Source organism: Caretta caretta, chromosome 28, assembly GCF_965140235.1.
Source record: "Caretta caretta isolate rCarCar2 chromosome 28, rCarCar1.hap1, whole genome shotgun sequence".
NCBI lineage: Eukaryota > Metazoa > Chordata > Testudines > Cheloniidae > Caretta > Caretta caretta.
The window spans coordinates 431,959-447,339 of NC_134233.1; the positions used below are offsets into that span (position 1 = coordinate 431,959).

Sequence of the window (15,381 nt, forward strand, 5' to 3'; positions counted from 1 at the left end):
TTTGTGTGTGTGTCAGACAGGCCTGTCTTGGCAGGGTGTGTGTCAGACAGGCCTGTCTTGGCAGGGTGTGTGTCAGACAGCTGTGCGTGTGAGGGGTTTGTGCTGGGACAGATGCAGTGTCTGCCTGGGGAAGTAGTGTGCGAGGGGCGAACGCCTGTTTCTACAGGGAGGAGGTTCTCAGCATGTGAACTTGGGTGTGGAGGTGTGTGTCAGACAGACCTGTGTGTGTGTGTGTGTGTGTGTGTCTGGTTGTCTCTGTGTGTGTTTGCGACTGGGTGCCTCTATGTGTTTGTGGCTGGGTGTCTCCGTGTGTGTGTGTGTGTGTGGGGGGAGGGCTGGGTGTCTCCGTATGTGAGTGTGGTTGGGTGTCTCCTTGTGTGTTTGTGGCTGGGTGTCTCTGTGTGTGTGTGCATGTGTGGCTGAGTGTGGCTGGGTGTCTCCGTGTGTGTGTGTGTGTCTGGGTGTCTCCCTGTGTGTCTGGGTGTCTCCGTGTGTGTGTGTGGTTGGGTGTCTCCCTGTGTGTCTGAGTGTCTCCGTGTGCGTCTCTGGCTGGGGGTGCCCGTGTGTGGCTGGGTGCCTCCATGTGTGTGTGTGTGGCTGGGTCTCTCCCTGTGTGTCTGGGTGTCTCTGTGTGCGTGTCTGGCTGGGGGTGCCCGTGTGTGGCTGCATGTCTCCGTGTGTGTGTGTGCATGTGGTCGGGTGTCTCCGTGTGTGTGTGTGATTGGGTCTCTCCCTGTGTGTCTGGGTGTCTCTGTGTGCGTGTCTGGCTGGGGGTGCCCGTGTGTGGCTGCATGTCTCCGTGTGTGTGTGTGCATGTGGTCGGGTGTCTCCGTGTGCATGTGTGTGTGTCTCTGGGGGCTCTGGGTGTCCCAGCCCAGGGGCAGGGGGACACAGGGTCCAGAGGAAGGGGGGGTTCATGGGAACATCCCCACATCCTTCCCCCCCAGCCCTGATGACCCACTGCCCCACAACCTCATCCTGCATGGCCCCCTGCCCCGAGTCCAGAGTCACTCTGAGCTCCCCGGGGCCCCCTTTCTGGACCACGGTCTCCCAGCTCTCCCCCTCCAGCTTGGGACCCTGCTCCACCCTGAACTGCTGGGGGGAGGGAGGGCTGTGAGCTTCGGGGGGCTTCCCCCCAAGGGAGCGTTCCCCCCCCCCGGGCTGAGCCACATCTTTCCAGAGTGGCCTGTCATGGGTGAAACCACTGTCCCCTCGATGACCGCCCCGGGATTCCCCCCCCAGCGGGGCTGATGTCAGCCCCCTTCCTGTGGGGTAACAGGAAGGCCGCCTGTGGGGAAGTTTCACAAAGGGGCTGGAATGTTGGCAAAGACTGGGGGAAACACACTGGGGGGGGGGGGCGGACGGCCTGCGGTTGGTGGGGTCATGAACCGGGTGGGGAACTGGGGGGGCGGGGGGGTGACTCCCAGCTTCTATTTTTGCCCTTGGCTACAGCCCACTTCCAAAAATAGCCCTTGGCTTTCACTTCCCTGGATGAGAAACTCACAACCCAGCCCCCCACCCCCCAGGACGCCTGGGTTCCACCCCACCCCAGCTGGGCAGGGAGTGGGGTCTAGGGGTTAGAGGTGGGAGGGTGGGGGCTGGGATCCAGGACTCCTGGGTTCTCTCCCCAGCTGTGGGAGGGGAGTGGAGGCTGGTGGGTTAGAGCGGGGGGGCTGGGAGCCAGGACTCCTGGGTTCTCTCCCTCTGGTGGGACATGTACCTAGAATCGCCCTGATCATTTGCCCTCCCCGCGCCCAGATCCCATCACAGGCCTGGCTGGGGGGGGGGGGGGGGGCAGGAGCAAGGGGCAGGTGTGTGTGGGGGTCTGGCAGGCTGAGAGAATGGGAAGCACCAGGTTTGCTGCGGGGCAGGGGCAGCTGGGGGCAGTTAGCTCCATGCCCCAGGCTGCCCCTGGGCCTTGTGTCCTCGGCTCCTGAGTCAGAGCCGGCCCCGCAAAGCCTCAAATTCCTGGCTGCCCTGCCAATGCTCTGACTCCAGGGGTCCCCAGCTCCAGCCTTATTGCAGGGGGTTGGAATCAGAGGGGATGGACCCCTCCCTTCCACACTGGGGCAGCAGCCTGAGGTCCCCATTTAGCCCCCGCAGAGCCCTGGGGACTGGCTCCCCCATGGGCCCGCTGAGAAATAGGAGGCACAGGGCCCCCTTCTGTCTCCTGAGCTGAGCCGGAGCGGGCAGGGCCATGTACAGACATTGGGTGGGGGGCAGAGACTGTGGTTTGGGGGTCTCTGACCCCAGCCTCGCCCCACAGCTGTGACTCAGGCCTACGAGCCCACGCCGGCCCTGAGCCACTCACATCTGGTCCCCATCTCGCTGTGGCCGGGGCCGGCTGCCAAGGGGAGCTTTGAATCCCTGCTGGTTCCCCAAGACTCCAGCAGCCCCCGCAAACTGGGATCTGACTCCGAGTGCTGAGAAACAGGGACAGGGCTGCCGTTGCCCCGCCCCTACAGCCCCCCGCTGCTGCCAGTGACCCCCAGCCCCCGGTCACCTCCCGGAGCCAGGAGGAGAACCCAGGAGTCCTGGCTCTCAGCCCCACCTGCTCTAACCCACCAGCCCCCACTCCCCTCCCAGAGCCAAGGAGAGAACCCAGGAGTCCTGGTTCCCAGGCCCCTGTGTCTGCTGGTGACTGGACGAGGGGGCGACCAGCAGAACATTCCATCCCAGCCACTCATCATCCAGAGCCGACGGCCAGGGTCTCCCCACAGTGACCAGGGGCTGAGCCGGCATTCCTGACCCACTCGCTCAGAGCCTGGGCCTGGACGGGGGTCTAGTGGTTAGAGCCAGGGGGCTGGGAGCTGGGACTCCTAGGTTCTCTCCCCAGCTCTGGGAGGGGAGTGGGGGCTGGGGTTAGAGCCGGGGGGCTGGGAGCTGGGACTCCTGGGTTCTCTCTCCGGCTCTGGGAGGGGAGTGAGGGCTGGTGGGTGAGAGCAGGGGGGCTGGGAGCCAGGACTCCTGGGTTCTCTCTCCGGCTCTGGGAGGGGAGTGGGGGCTGGTGGGTGAGAGCAGGGGGCCTGGGAGCCAGGACTCCTGGGTTCTCTCTCCGGCTCTGGGAGGGGAGTGGGGGCTGGTGGGTGAGAGCAGGGGGGCTGGGAGCCAGGCCTCCTGGGTTCTCTCTCCGGCTCTGGGAGGGGAGTGGGGGCTGGTGGGTGAGAGCAGGGGGGCTGGGAGCCAGGACTCCTGGGTTCTCTCTCCGGCTCTGGGAGGGGAGTGGGGGCTGGTGGGTTAGAGCAGGGGGTCCTGGGAGCCAGGACTCCTGGGTTCTCTCCCTGGCTCTGCAAGGGGAGTGGGGGCTGGTGGGTGAGAGCAGGGGGGCTGGGAGCAAGGACTCCTGAGTTCTCTCCCCGGCTCTGGGAGGGCAGTGGGGGCCAGTGGTTAGAGCCAGGAGCAGGTCTGGGGCTGGGCTGGATCCAAACCCCAAAACCCAGAGCTATTTCCGCCTCTGACAGCACTGCGGGGGTGGCGGGGGCCATGGAATCCCTCGGACTCCAGAACTTTCCATGTGCCCAGGGAACGCTTTGGGAGCTAAAAATAGCCAGCGAGGCCCCCCCCTGCCCCCCCCCCCCACCGGGCCAGCACCTTCTGAGTGATGCCCTGCAGGGCCAGGGGCAGAGGGCAGGGTGGGAGGAGGCTGGCCTGTGACCCATTCCCTGCCTTCCCAAGTCCCCCAGCCCAGGGCAGATCAGAGCTGGCGCCCCCAATCCCGCTCCGCGGGGTTCCCCTTTGGAGGCAGCCGCAAAACACCCTGGAAGTGGCCAGGAAGTGCCCGGGGGGAGGGAGGAAACAGGTGGTGTGGGGCGTGCGCTGGGGGGAGGACGCCGACCCGGAAAAAACAGCTCCCGCGGCTCCCAGCCCCCCAGCAGCTGTCCCAGTGTGGGGATCCCCAGCCTGTCATTCCCTCCAAGCGTGGGGCGGGGGAAAGCCTGGTGCCAGCTTCTGGGAAACCACTGAGCGGTTCGCGGGGGCGGGCGTGAGGGCAAGGGGGTCACTGGGGGAAGAGCCGGGTCAGGATGGAGCTGGGAGGGCTGCTGCCGTAGGGCTCACCTGCTGGGGAGCTGGGGGGGTGCTAGGGCCAACCGGGACACTCCTGGGGGGCCAGGAGGCTCTGCAAAGACGTGGCCCCCCACTGCCCTGACACCCCCCCCCATTCCCAGACACCCCGTGTCCCCACAACTCCCAGCTGGGGTGCTGGCTCCCAGAGGGGATCCCCCCCCCCCCCGCACCAGGGCGTGGGGCAGCCAGATCCCTGAGGCTGTTTACCCAGCTGGCTCTGGGGGAAGGGCTGGAGGGTCAATATTGACCCAGAGGGAGAGCCTGGCGCCCCAGCGGGGCTTGGGGCAGGGCCCCAGACACCCACACTTGGAGCCGGGGGGGGGGGAGCAATGTGGGGGCTCCCTGTGCAGGGCGGGGGGGGCCAGGACTCGGCCCGGCACTTTCCCTGAGTGCTCTCAGCCGGATGAGCCATGGCTTCATCACAGCTGCTCCGGGCGCCTGCGGCTACCGGCCCGTGTTCTCGACTTGACTCACGGCCACATCACCCTGGCTGCCAGACCGAGCCTGGGGGCGCCACAGGCCGGGGGGGGGTGGGTGTCTGCACCCACATTCCTCCCCCCGGGTCTGGGCTGTGCCCGCCCGACGGGGCCCCGATCTCGGCTGGGTCTGGGCAGCGCCCAGCCGACGGGGCCCCGATCTCGGCTGGGTCTGGCCAGCGGCCGCCCGACGGGGCCCCGATCTCGGCTGGGTCTGGGCAGCGCCCGCCCGACGGGACCCCGATCTCGGCTGGGTCTGGGCCGCGCCCGCCCGACGGGGCCCCGATCTCGGCTGGGTCTGGGCCGCGCCCGCCCGACGGGGCCCCGATCTCGGCTGGGTCTGGCCAGCGCCCGCCCGACGGGGCCCCGATCCCGGCTGGGTCTGGCCAGCGCCCGCCCGACGGGGCCCCGATCTCGGCTGGGTCTGGCCAGCGCCCGCCCGACGGGGCCCCGATCTCGGCTGGGTCTGGGCCGCGCCCGCCCGACGGGGCCCCGATCTCGGCTGGGTCTGGCCAGCGCCCCGCCCGACGGGGCCCCGATCTCGGCTGGGTCTGGCCAGCGCCCGCCCGACGGGGCTCCGGTCCCGGCTGGGTCTGGGCAGCGCCCGCCCGACGGGGTCCCGATCCAGGCTGGGTCTGGCCAGCGCCCGCCCGACGGGGCCCCGGTCCCGGCTGGGTCTGGCCAGCGCCCGCCCGACGGGGCCCCGGTCTCGGCTGGGTCTGGGCAGCGCCCGCCCGACGGGGTCCCGATCCCGGCTGGGTCTGGCCAGCGCCTGCCCGACGGGGCCCCGATCTCGGCTGGGTCTGGGCCGCGCCCGCCCGACGGGGCCCCGATCTCGGCTGGGTCTGGCCAGCGCCCGCCCGACGGGGCCCCGATCTCGGCTGGGTCTGGCCAGCGCCCGCCCGACGGGACCCCGATCTCGGCTGGGTCTGGGCCGCGCCCGCCCGACGGGGCCCCGATCTCGGCTGGGTCTGGGCCGCGCCCGCCCGACGGGGCCCCGATCCCGGCTGGGTCTGGCCAGCGCCCGCCCGACGGGGCCCCGATCTCGGCTGGGTCTGGCCAGCGCCCGCCCGACGGGGCCCCGATCTCGGCTGGGTCTGGGCCGCGCCCGCCCGACGGGGCCCCGATCTCGGCTGGGTCTGGCCAGCGCCCGCCCGACGGGGCCCCGATCTCGGCTGGGTCTGGCCAGCGCCCGCCCGACGGGGCTCCGGTCTCGGCTGGGTCTGGGCAGCGCCCGCCCGACGGGGCTCCGGTCCCGGCTGGGTCTGGGCAGCGCCCGCCCGACGGGGTCCCGATCCAGGCTGGGTCTGGCCAGCGCCCGCCCGACGGGGCCCCGGTCTCGGCTGGGTCTGGGCAGCGCCCGCCCGACGGGGTCCCGATCCCGGCTGGGTCTGGCCAGCGCCCGCCCGACGGGGCCCCGGTCTCGGCTGGGTCTGGGCAGCGCCCGCCCGACGGGGTCCCGATCCCGGCTGGGTCTGGCCAGCGCCCGCCCGACGGGGCCCCGGTCTCGGCTGGGTCTGGCCAGCGCCCGCCCGACGGGGCCCCGGTCTCGGCTGGGTCTGGGCCGCGCCCGCCCGACGGGGCCCCGATCCCGGCTGGGTCTGGGCCGCGCCCGCCCGACGGGGCTCCGGTCTCGGCTGGGTCTGGGCCGCGCCCGCCCGACGGGGCTCCGGTCTCGGCTGGGTCTGGGCCGCGCCCGCCCGACGGGGCTCCGGTCTCGGCTGGGTCTGGGCAGCGCCCGCCCGACGGGGCTCCGGTCTCGGTGGGGTCTGGGCAGTGCCCGCCCAATGGGACCCCGAGCCCTAGGGCCGGGTGGGAGCCGGCGCCCCCTCAAGGGCACAGGCCCCGCGCCCCATTGGGGCTGTATTGGGGCAGCTCCCTGGGCCTTCCCCATGGGGCAGGCTGGGAATTCCCGGCACAGGCATGGGTCCCGTCACAGCGTCCCCCCGGCCCCCGGGAGCAGCTCTCCCGGCCCAGACGGTGACCCTGGTTTCCTCTCCCGGTGCAGACGCTTCCTTCCTGGCACTGCTCCCATGTCTGCCGAGCCAGGGGCTGGGAGCTGCCAGCCGCCTTTCCCAGAACCCAGGTGTCCGGGGGGCACCGCAGCCCCCCTGGGGTTCGCACGTGCAGGCTCCTGCTGCGGCGTCTCCGCCCCTCCCGGTCCTGGGCACTTGCCCAAAATCTCCAGCTCCCGGAGTCTCGGGAGCCTGGCCTCGGCCCCGCGGTCAGACAGACAGCGCGGGGAAAAGCTGGGGGACGTGGCTCTGAAAACGGGGGCCGGGGCGGGGGGTCACCTCCCAAATCCTTCAGCAGGGGCGGGGGTTGGGGTAAGAAATTGCCCTTAAAATTGCTGGGGTCCCATCCCCCAATCCCTGATCTTTGGGGTTTGGCCACGAGGAAAGCTCAGCGCCCCCCAATTCTGCCCTCGCTCCCCACCCCTTGAGTAGGGGCCAGGCCCCCCTGGAGTCACGGTGCAGGGGGCCCGGGGCTGGCGTCTGACGCAGCCGCATCCCTGGGGCTTGGGGGCATCTGGTGGGGCCTGGCATGGGGCTGGGGGGCAGGCGCGGTGTGGGGAGGGGCCTGTCCGGGAGCCCTGGGGCTGTGGGGGCGTTGGCCAGTCGCAGATGGATGGACACCAAGATGGCCCCCGGCACAGAGCCCCATACGCCTCCACCCCCCATCTCCCCACACTTCTCCTGCCCCCCATCCCTCCTCCACCCCCATCTTCCCACCCTTCTTCCCCTGCCCCATCCCTCCTCCACCCCCCATCTCCCCACTCTTGTTCCCCTGCCCCATTCCTTCTCCACCCCCTATGTTCCCACCCTTCTTCCCCTGCCCCACATCTCTCCTCCACCCCCCATCTCCCCACCCTTCCCCTGCCCCACATCTCTCCTCCACCCCCCATCTCCCCACCCTTCCCCTGCCCCACATCTCTCCTCCACCCCCATCTCCCCACCCTTCTTCCCCTGCCCCACATCCCTCCTCCACCCCCCATCTTCCCACCCTTCTTCCCCTGCCCCACATCCCTCCTCCACCCCCATCTCCCCACCCTTCCCCTTCCCCACATCCCTCCTCCACCCCCATCTCCCCATCCTTCCTCTGCCCCACATCCCTCCTCCACCCCATCTCCCCACCCTTCCCCTGCCCCACATCCCTCCTCCACCCCCCATCTCCCCACCCTTCCCCTGCCCCACATCCCTCCTCCACCCCCATCTCCCCACCCCACATCCCTCCTCCACCCCCATCTCCCCACCCTTCCCCTGCCCCACATCCTTCCTCCACCCCCCATCTCCCCACCCTTCCCCTGCCCCACATCCTTCCTCCACCCCCATCTCCCCACCCTTCCCCTGCCCCACATCCCTCCTCCAGCCCCCATCTCCCCAGCCCCTTCCCTGTGGCCCCCGCTCCCCCCTCCTGAGGCCCCCTAAACCCCATGCCCCTTCCCGAGCCCCCTCCTGCCCCCCTGCCCCCTCCGAGCTCCCCTCCTGAGCCCCCTGTCACGGAGTCCCTGGGCGATGCTCCGGAACTGCTCCCCATGAAGCCAGGCAGGACTCTGGGGTAGTCGCCTTTCTGTGAGCAGCCTGTCTTCAGGACACGCAGCTCACCCGGCTTCCACCTTCCTGGGTCTGACCTCGGAGCATTCAGCATCCTCTGCCCCTCCGTGCGCTTCCCCCCAGCGAGTCCGCTCAGGCGGGGCTCCTGGGGAAGCCAGAGGGTCCTGCACCCCAACTTCGCAGTCAGACGTGACTCTCAGCCAGCCAGTAAGACAGAGGTTTATTAAACGACAGGAACATGGTCTAACACAGAGCTTGCAGGTGCAGAGAACGGGACCCCTCAGCTGGGTCCATTCTGGGGGGTAGTGAGCCAGACAACCACGTCTGCACTTCACTCCATGTCCCAGCCAGCCCCCAACTGAAACTCCCTCCAGCCCCTCCTCCTCTGGGCTTTGTCCCTTTCCCGGGCCAGGAGGGCACCTGATTCCTTTGTTCTCCAACCCTTCAGCTCTCACCTTGCAGGGGGGAAGGGCCCAGGCCATCAGTGGCCAGGAAACAGGGTGTCGGCCATTCTCTGTGTCCAGACCCCTGCACACACATGCCCTCTAGGGCTCTGCAATGATCATACACCCTTACTCCACCCCCTAGATACTTAAGAACTGCCTAGGGGAAACTGAGGCACCCCCACACTATTCAGAGGAAACATTAAGAACAGGCCCACTTCGTCACATCTCTCCCCCCTTCGAGATCGAACTGAGCGGGGTCACTTTAGCTGGTGACCTGGGGAAGTTCGAAGCCACCAACGTTCCCATGGATGACCCAGCATCTCTCCCATTCCTTGATAGGAGTTACACCAGGCCCTTCCAGTTTCACGCCCTCCCTTAGGTCAGGGGTGGTCGATAGCCTGCATAGCACTCGCAGGCCGCATGTGGGAAGGTTTATGCAGCCCATGCCCTTTGGCCACCCCAAGAATGTCTCCCCATTGACCATCACCTTCTGCTCCCACTGGAGGTCCGGGGGGCCTGGCCCCAGGAAACTCCACACAGACATATAGGTTGGGGTCAGGAGTGGGAGCCTGTCCACATCCCCAACCATCTGGCTGACGGAGTCTATGGCCTTGGGACCCAGCAAGGGAGCTAGACACCAGGGCTTTTCCGCAGGGTCCCCTTGGTTCAAATCGCCAGCCTGCTCAAAGGCAGTGAGGTGGGCATCCACACACCCCCCCCTCCTTAACCAGGGGCAGCAATTTAGTCTCGAGGTTCCCTGCGGAACTGGCCCCCCGGGATCTATCCCCACTCACCCTGGGAGGTCCCCTAAGCCTCTCCGCTCCCCCACCGCCAGTTCATGCTGCTGCTGCTTCTGCAGCTCTTTCTCGGGCTCTCGCTGTCTCCCATGGTCCTCTTGCTCTCTCAGACTCAGCTCCAATCCCGTCCGTCTCGATCCCCCGATGGGGAACCCGATCGTGAAGACCCTCGTCTGGTCGGGGACAGGAGTCTTGGCGATGCCTGGCTCCCGCTTCAGCTGCTCCCAGATCCTGCTATAGCCCCAGTTGGGGTCAGGAATCTGTTCCTTAGAGCGGTCATCCTCCTCCAGCTGCACGATTAACTCTGCTTTGGTGAACTTTCCAACGCTCAACCCTCTCTTTCTGCACAGGGTGACAATGTCCTTCTTAAGGAGACGGTGACAGGCCATCACTCCGCTCCTCCCAAGTTGTTGTGGACTCACAGGCCCGTGTGTTCTCAGCTCCCCACGGTTTCCAGGGAGAACCCCTAGTGTGCCAGCCCTTCTCGAGGTCACCCCCTCTTTGCCAGGGTCGAGCTGCAGACTCCTCCGCCCCTTGGACTGCTCGCTGCAATCCCCAGGGGAACCCTGTTACTGCACAGTCCTTCTCGCTGGTCACACACTCCCAGGGGTTAACCGCCCCCCGAAACCGCTCCTCTCTGAGCCTTCAGCAGGCCTGGTCCTCGGCAATCCCCCTTCGTGTTACTGCTCCCCAGTCACTTACTGCAGGAAGCACCATCCACGGGGTGCAGTACATCCCACCGCTGCCACCAGTTGTCACGGAGTCCCTGGGCGATGCTCTGGAACTGCTCCCCATGAAGCCAGTCAGGACTCTGGGGCAGTCGCCTTTCTGTGAGCAGCCTGTCTTCAGGACACGCAGCTCACACAGCTTCCACCTTCCTGGGTCTGACCTCGGAGCATTCAGCATCCTCTGCCCCTCCGTGCGCTTCCCACAGCGAGTCCGCTCAGGCGGGGCTCCTGGGGAATCCAGAGGGTCCTGCACCCCAACTTCGCAGTCAGACGTGACTCTCAGCCAGCCAGTAACACAGAAGGTTTATTAGACGACAGGAACATGGTCTAAAACAGAGCTTGCAGGTGCAGAGAACGGGACCCCTCAGCTGGGTCCATTTTGGGGGGCAGTGAGCCAGACAACCACGTCTGCACTTCACTCCATGTCCCAGCCAGCCCCAAACTGAAAACCCCTCCAGCCCCTCCTCCTCTGGGCTTTGTTCCTTTCCCGGGCCAGGAGGTCACCTGATTCCTTTGTTCTCCAACCCTTCAGCTCTCACCTTGCAGGGGGGGAAGGGCCCAGGCCATCCGTGGCCAGGAAACAGGGTGTCGGCCATTCTCTGTGTCCAGACTCCTGCACACACCTGCCCTCTAGGGCTCTGCAATGATCATACACCCTTACTCCACCCCCTAGATACTTAAGAACTGCCTAGGGGAAACTGAGGCACCCCCACACTATTCAGAGGAAACATTAAGAACAGTCCCACTTCGTCACACCCCCCACCCCTCCTGAGCCCCCTGCTCCTCCTCCTGAGCCCCCTGCCCCCTCCTGAACCCCCTGCTCCCCCCTCATAAGTCCCATGGTCTCCCCTCCTGAGCCCCCCTAAGTGTCCTGCCCCCCGCTCCCTCTATAACCCCTCCTAAACCTGCGCCCCCTCCTGAGTCCCCTGCTCCCCCCTCCTGAGGCCCCCCAAGCCCCGTGCCCCCTCCTGAGTCCCCTGCTCTCCCCTCCTGAGCCCCCCCAAGTCCCCTGCCCCCTCCTGAGACCCCCTCCTGAGTCCCCTTGTCCCCCTCCTGCTCCCCCCTGCTTGAGCCCCCTCCTGAGCCCCGATAAGCGCCCGGCCCCCCGAGCCCCGTGCCCCTCCTGAGCCTCCTGTTCCCCCTCCTGAGCCCCCCGTTCCACTCCCTGCAGCGCAGCCCCCCAATTGCCCCCAACCCCTCCTAAGCCCCACCCCACTCCCTGTAGCCCATCACCCCTGATGAGCCCCTGCCCCCTTGTGGACTGATCCCAGCCCCCCAACTGATCTCCTGCCCCCTCCTGGCTCCCCCACCCGCCCCCCAGTGCAGCGCCCCCTGCTGGTCCCCCCCAGGACAGAGTCAGCAGCCGCTAGATAAAATCCATCTCTGTTTATTGGCGGGTCGTTCTGGTTTTACACCTTGAGACGCAGGGCAGGTCGGACAGACAGCCCCCCACTGGGCCCCTACCGACGCCATCGGTGCCCCCCTCCCACACTCAGCCCACGGCGGCTCCTGGGCGAGCCCAGTGCAGTGGGGCCATGAGGCCGGGGCCCCATATCGCTTGGCTGGGTGCCCGCCCATTGGCACAAAGTGTGGGGAGGCAGTTTGGGTCTGGTGCCTTCAGGGGCCGTTCTCCCACCGTCCCACAAACCAGTGTCCCCCCCCCCCCCCAGCCCAGCATGCCCACAATAGGGCAATCCCTTGCACCCTCAGCCACAACCCCTGCGCACACAGGCTCATGCTCAGCGCACATTCACCCATGCATGCTCACATTGCTCACAGTGACACTAACGTGCTCATTGCACACACACGCCTCAAATACTCCCACTCAGAGATCACAGACACACTAATGCACACACAAATGTGCGCACCAACACACGCTAATGCATGTACTCACTGTGACGAAGAGAGACTGTTCTTAACGTTTCCTCTGAATTGTGTCAGGGTGCCTCAGTTTCCCCTAGGCAGTTCTTAAGTCTCTAGGGGGTGGGGTAAGGGTGTATGATCCTTGCAGAGCCCTAGAGGGCAGGTGTGGGCAGGAGTCTGGACACAGAGAATGGCCGACACCCTGTTTCCTGGCCACGGATGGCCTGGGCCCTTCCCCCTGCAAGGTGAGAGCTAAAGGGTTGGAGAAGAAAGGAATCAGGTGCCCTCCTGGCCCGGGAAAGGGACAAAGCCCAGAGCAGGGGGGGCTGGAGGGAGTTTCAGTTTGGGGCTGGCTGGGGACATGGAGTGAAAGGCAGACGTGGTTGTCTGGCTCACTGCCCCCCAAAATGGACCCAGCTGAGGGGTCCCGGTCTCTGCACCTGCAAGCTCTGTGTTAGACCATGTTCCTGTCGTCTAATAAACCTTCTGTTTTACTGGCTGGCTGAGAGTCCCATCTGACTGCGGAGTTGGGGTGCAGGACCCTCTGGCTTCCCCAGGACCCTGCCTGGGTGGATTCGCTGGGGGAAGCGCACGGAGGGGCAGAGGAGGCTGAATGCTCTGAGGTCAGACCCAGGAAGGTCGTAGACGGGTGAGCTGTGTGTCCTGCAGACAGGCTGCTCCCCGAGAGATTACCGAAAGAAACGACACTGTTTGCTCAAGAAACTCCCTGAAAAAACACAAGATCAAATCCGCACAGACACACCCCTGGAACCCCGACCTGGGATATTCTATCTACTACCCAAGATCCATAAACCTGGAACTCCTGGGCGCCCCATCATCTCAGGCATTGGCACCCTGACAGCAGGATTGTCTGGCTATGTAGACTCCCTCCTCAGGCCCTACGCTACCAGCACTCCCAGCTACCTTCGAGACACCACTGACTTCCTGAGGAAACTACAATCCATCGGTGATCTTCCTGATAACACCATCCTGGCCACTATGGATGTAGAAGCCTCTACACCAACAGTCCCACACAAAGATGGACTACAAGCCGTCAAGAACACTATCCCCAGTAATGTCACGGCTAACCTGGTGGCTGAACTTTGTGACTTTGTCCTTACCCATAACTATTTTACATTTGGGGGCAATGTATACCTTCAGATCAGCGGCACTGCTATGGGTACCCGCATGGCCCCACAGTATGCCAACATTTTTATGGCTGACTCAGAACAACGCTTCCTCAGCTCTCGTCCCCTAACGCCCCTACTCTACTTGCGCTATATTGATGACATCTTCATCATCTGGACCCATGGAAAAGAAGCCCTTGAGGAATTCCACCATGATTTCAACAATTTCCATCCCACCATCAACCTCAGCCTGGTCCAGTCCACACAAGAGATCCATTTCCTGGTGTCACGGAGTCCCTGAGCGATGCTCTGGAACTGCTCCCCATGAAGCCAGTCAGGACTCTGGGGCAGTCGCCTTTCTGTGAGCAGCCTGTCTTCAGGACACGCAGCTCACACAGCTTCCACCTTCCTGGGTCTGACCTCGGAGCATTCAGCATCCTCTGCCCCTCCGTGCGCTTCCCACAGCGAGTCCGCTCAGGCGGGGCTCCTGGGGAAGCCAGAGGGTCCTGCACCCCAACTTCGCAGTCAGACGTGACTCTCAGCCAGCCAGTAACACAGAAGGTTTATTAGATGACAGGAACATGGTCTAAAACAGAGCTTGCAGGTGCAGAGAACGGGACCCCTCAGCTGGGTCCATTTTGGGGGGCAGTGAGCCAGACAACCACGTCTGCACTTCACTCCATGTCCCAGCCAGCCCCAAACTGAAACTCCTTCCAGCCCCTCCTCCTCTGGGCTTTGTTCCTTTCCCGGGCCAGGAGGGCACCTGATTCCTTTGTTCTCCAACCCTTTAGCTCTCACCTTGCAGGGGGGAAGGGCCCAGGCCATCAGTTGCCAGGAAACAGGGTGTCGGCCATTCTCTGTGTCCAGACTCCTGCACACACATGCCCTCTAGGGCTCTGCAATGATCATACACCCTTACCCCACCCCCTAGATACATAAGAACTGCCTAGGGGAAACTGAGGCACCCCCACACTATTCAGAGGAAACATTAAGAATAGTCCCACTTCGTCACACCTGGACACTACAGTGCTAATAAACGATGGTCACATAAACACCACCCTATACCGGAAACCTACTGACCGCTATTCCTACCTACATGCCTCCAGCTTTCACCCTGACCACACCATGCGATCCATTGACTACAGCCAAGCTCTGCAATACAACCGCATTTGCTCCAACCCCTCAGACAGAGACAAACACCTACAAGATCTCTATCGAGCTTTCTTACAATTACAATACCCACCTGCGGAAGTGAAGAAACAGATGGACAGAGCCAGAAGAGTTCCCAGAAGCCACCTACTACAGGACAGGCCTAACAAAGAAAATAACAGAACGCCACTAGCCATCACCTTCATCCCCCAACTAAAACCCCTCCAACGCATTATGAAGGATCTACAACCTATCCTGAAGGATGACCCATCACTCTCACAAATCTTGGGAGACAGGCCAGTCCTTGCCTACAGACAGCCCCACAACCTGAAGCAAATACTCACCAACAACCACATACCACACAACAGAACCACTAACCCAGGAACTTATCCTTGCAACAAAGCCCGTTGCCAACTGTGCCCACATATCTATTCAGGGGGACACCATCACAGGGCCTAATAACATCAGCCACACTATCAGAGGCTCGTTCACCTGCACATCCACCAATGTGATATATGCCATCATGTGCCAGCAATGCCCCTCTGCCATGTACATTGGTCAAACTGGACAGTCTCTACGTAAAAGAATAAATGGACACAAATCAGATGTCAAGAATGACAACATTCAAATCCAGTCGGAGAACACTTCAGTCTCTCTGGTCACTCGATTACAGACCTAAAAGTGGCAATTCTTCAACAAAAAGCCTTCAAAAACAGATTCCAGCAAGAGACTGCTGAATTGGAATTAATTTGCAAACTGGACACCATTAACTTAGGCTTGAATAAAGACTGGGAGAGGATGGGTCATTACACAAAGTAAAACTATTTCCCCATGTTTATTCCCCCCCCCCGCACCCCCGCTGTTCCTCAGACGTTCTTGTCAACTGCTGGAAATGGCCGACCTTGATTATCACTACAAAAGGCTTTCTCCCCCCCCCCCCGCCCCGCTCTCCTGCTGGTAATAGCTCACCTTACCCGATCACTCTGGTTACAGTGTGTAGGGTAACACCCATTGTTTCCTGTTCTCTGTGTATATAAATCACCCCACCCTATTTTCCACCGAATGCATCCGATGAAGTGAGCTGTAGCTCACGAAAGCTCATGCTCAAATAAATTGGTTAGTCTCTAAGGTGCCACAAGTCCTCCTGTTCTTTTCACAGAGAGGAGACTCCCCCAG

General features: G+C 63.9%; 1 protein-coding gene and 1 long non-coding RNA gene across 2 annotated transcripts in view; both read left to right on the forward strand.

Annotated features, from left to right (window-relative positions):
- The window catches only part of LOC125628743 (uncharacterized), a 36,111-nt gene that overhangs the window by 6,039 nt on the left and 14,691 nt on the right, over positions 1–15,381 (forward strand). The window lies entirely within an intron of this gene.
- On the forward strand, positions 12,929–15,333 carry LOC142068392 (uncharacterized). The gene is made up of 2 exons (XM_075123742.1): positions 12,929–13,336; positions 14,071–15,333. Exons 1-2 carry the CDS (start codon positions 12,929–12,931, stop codon positions 14,662–14,664), a joined length of 1,002 nt encoding a protein of 333 aa, XP_074979843.1. The 3' UTR covers positions 14,665–15,333.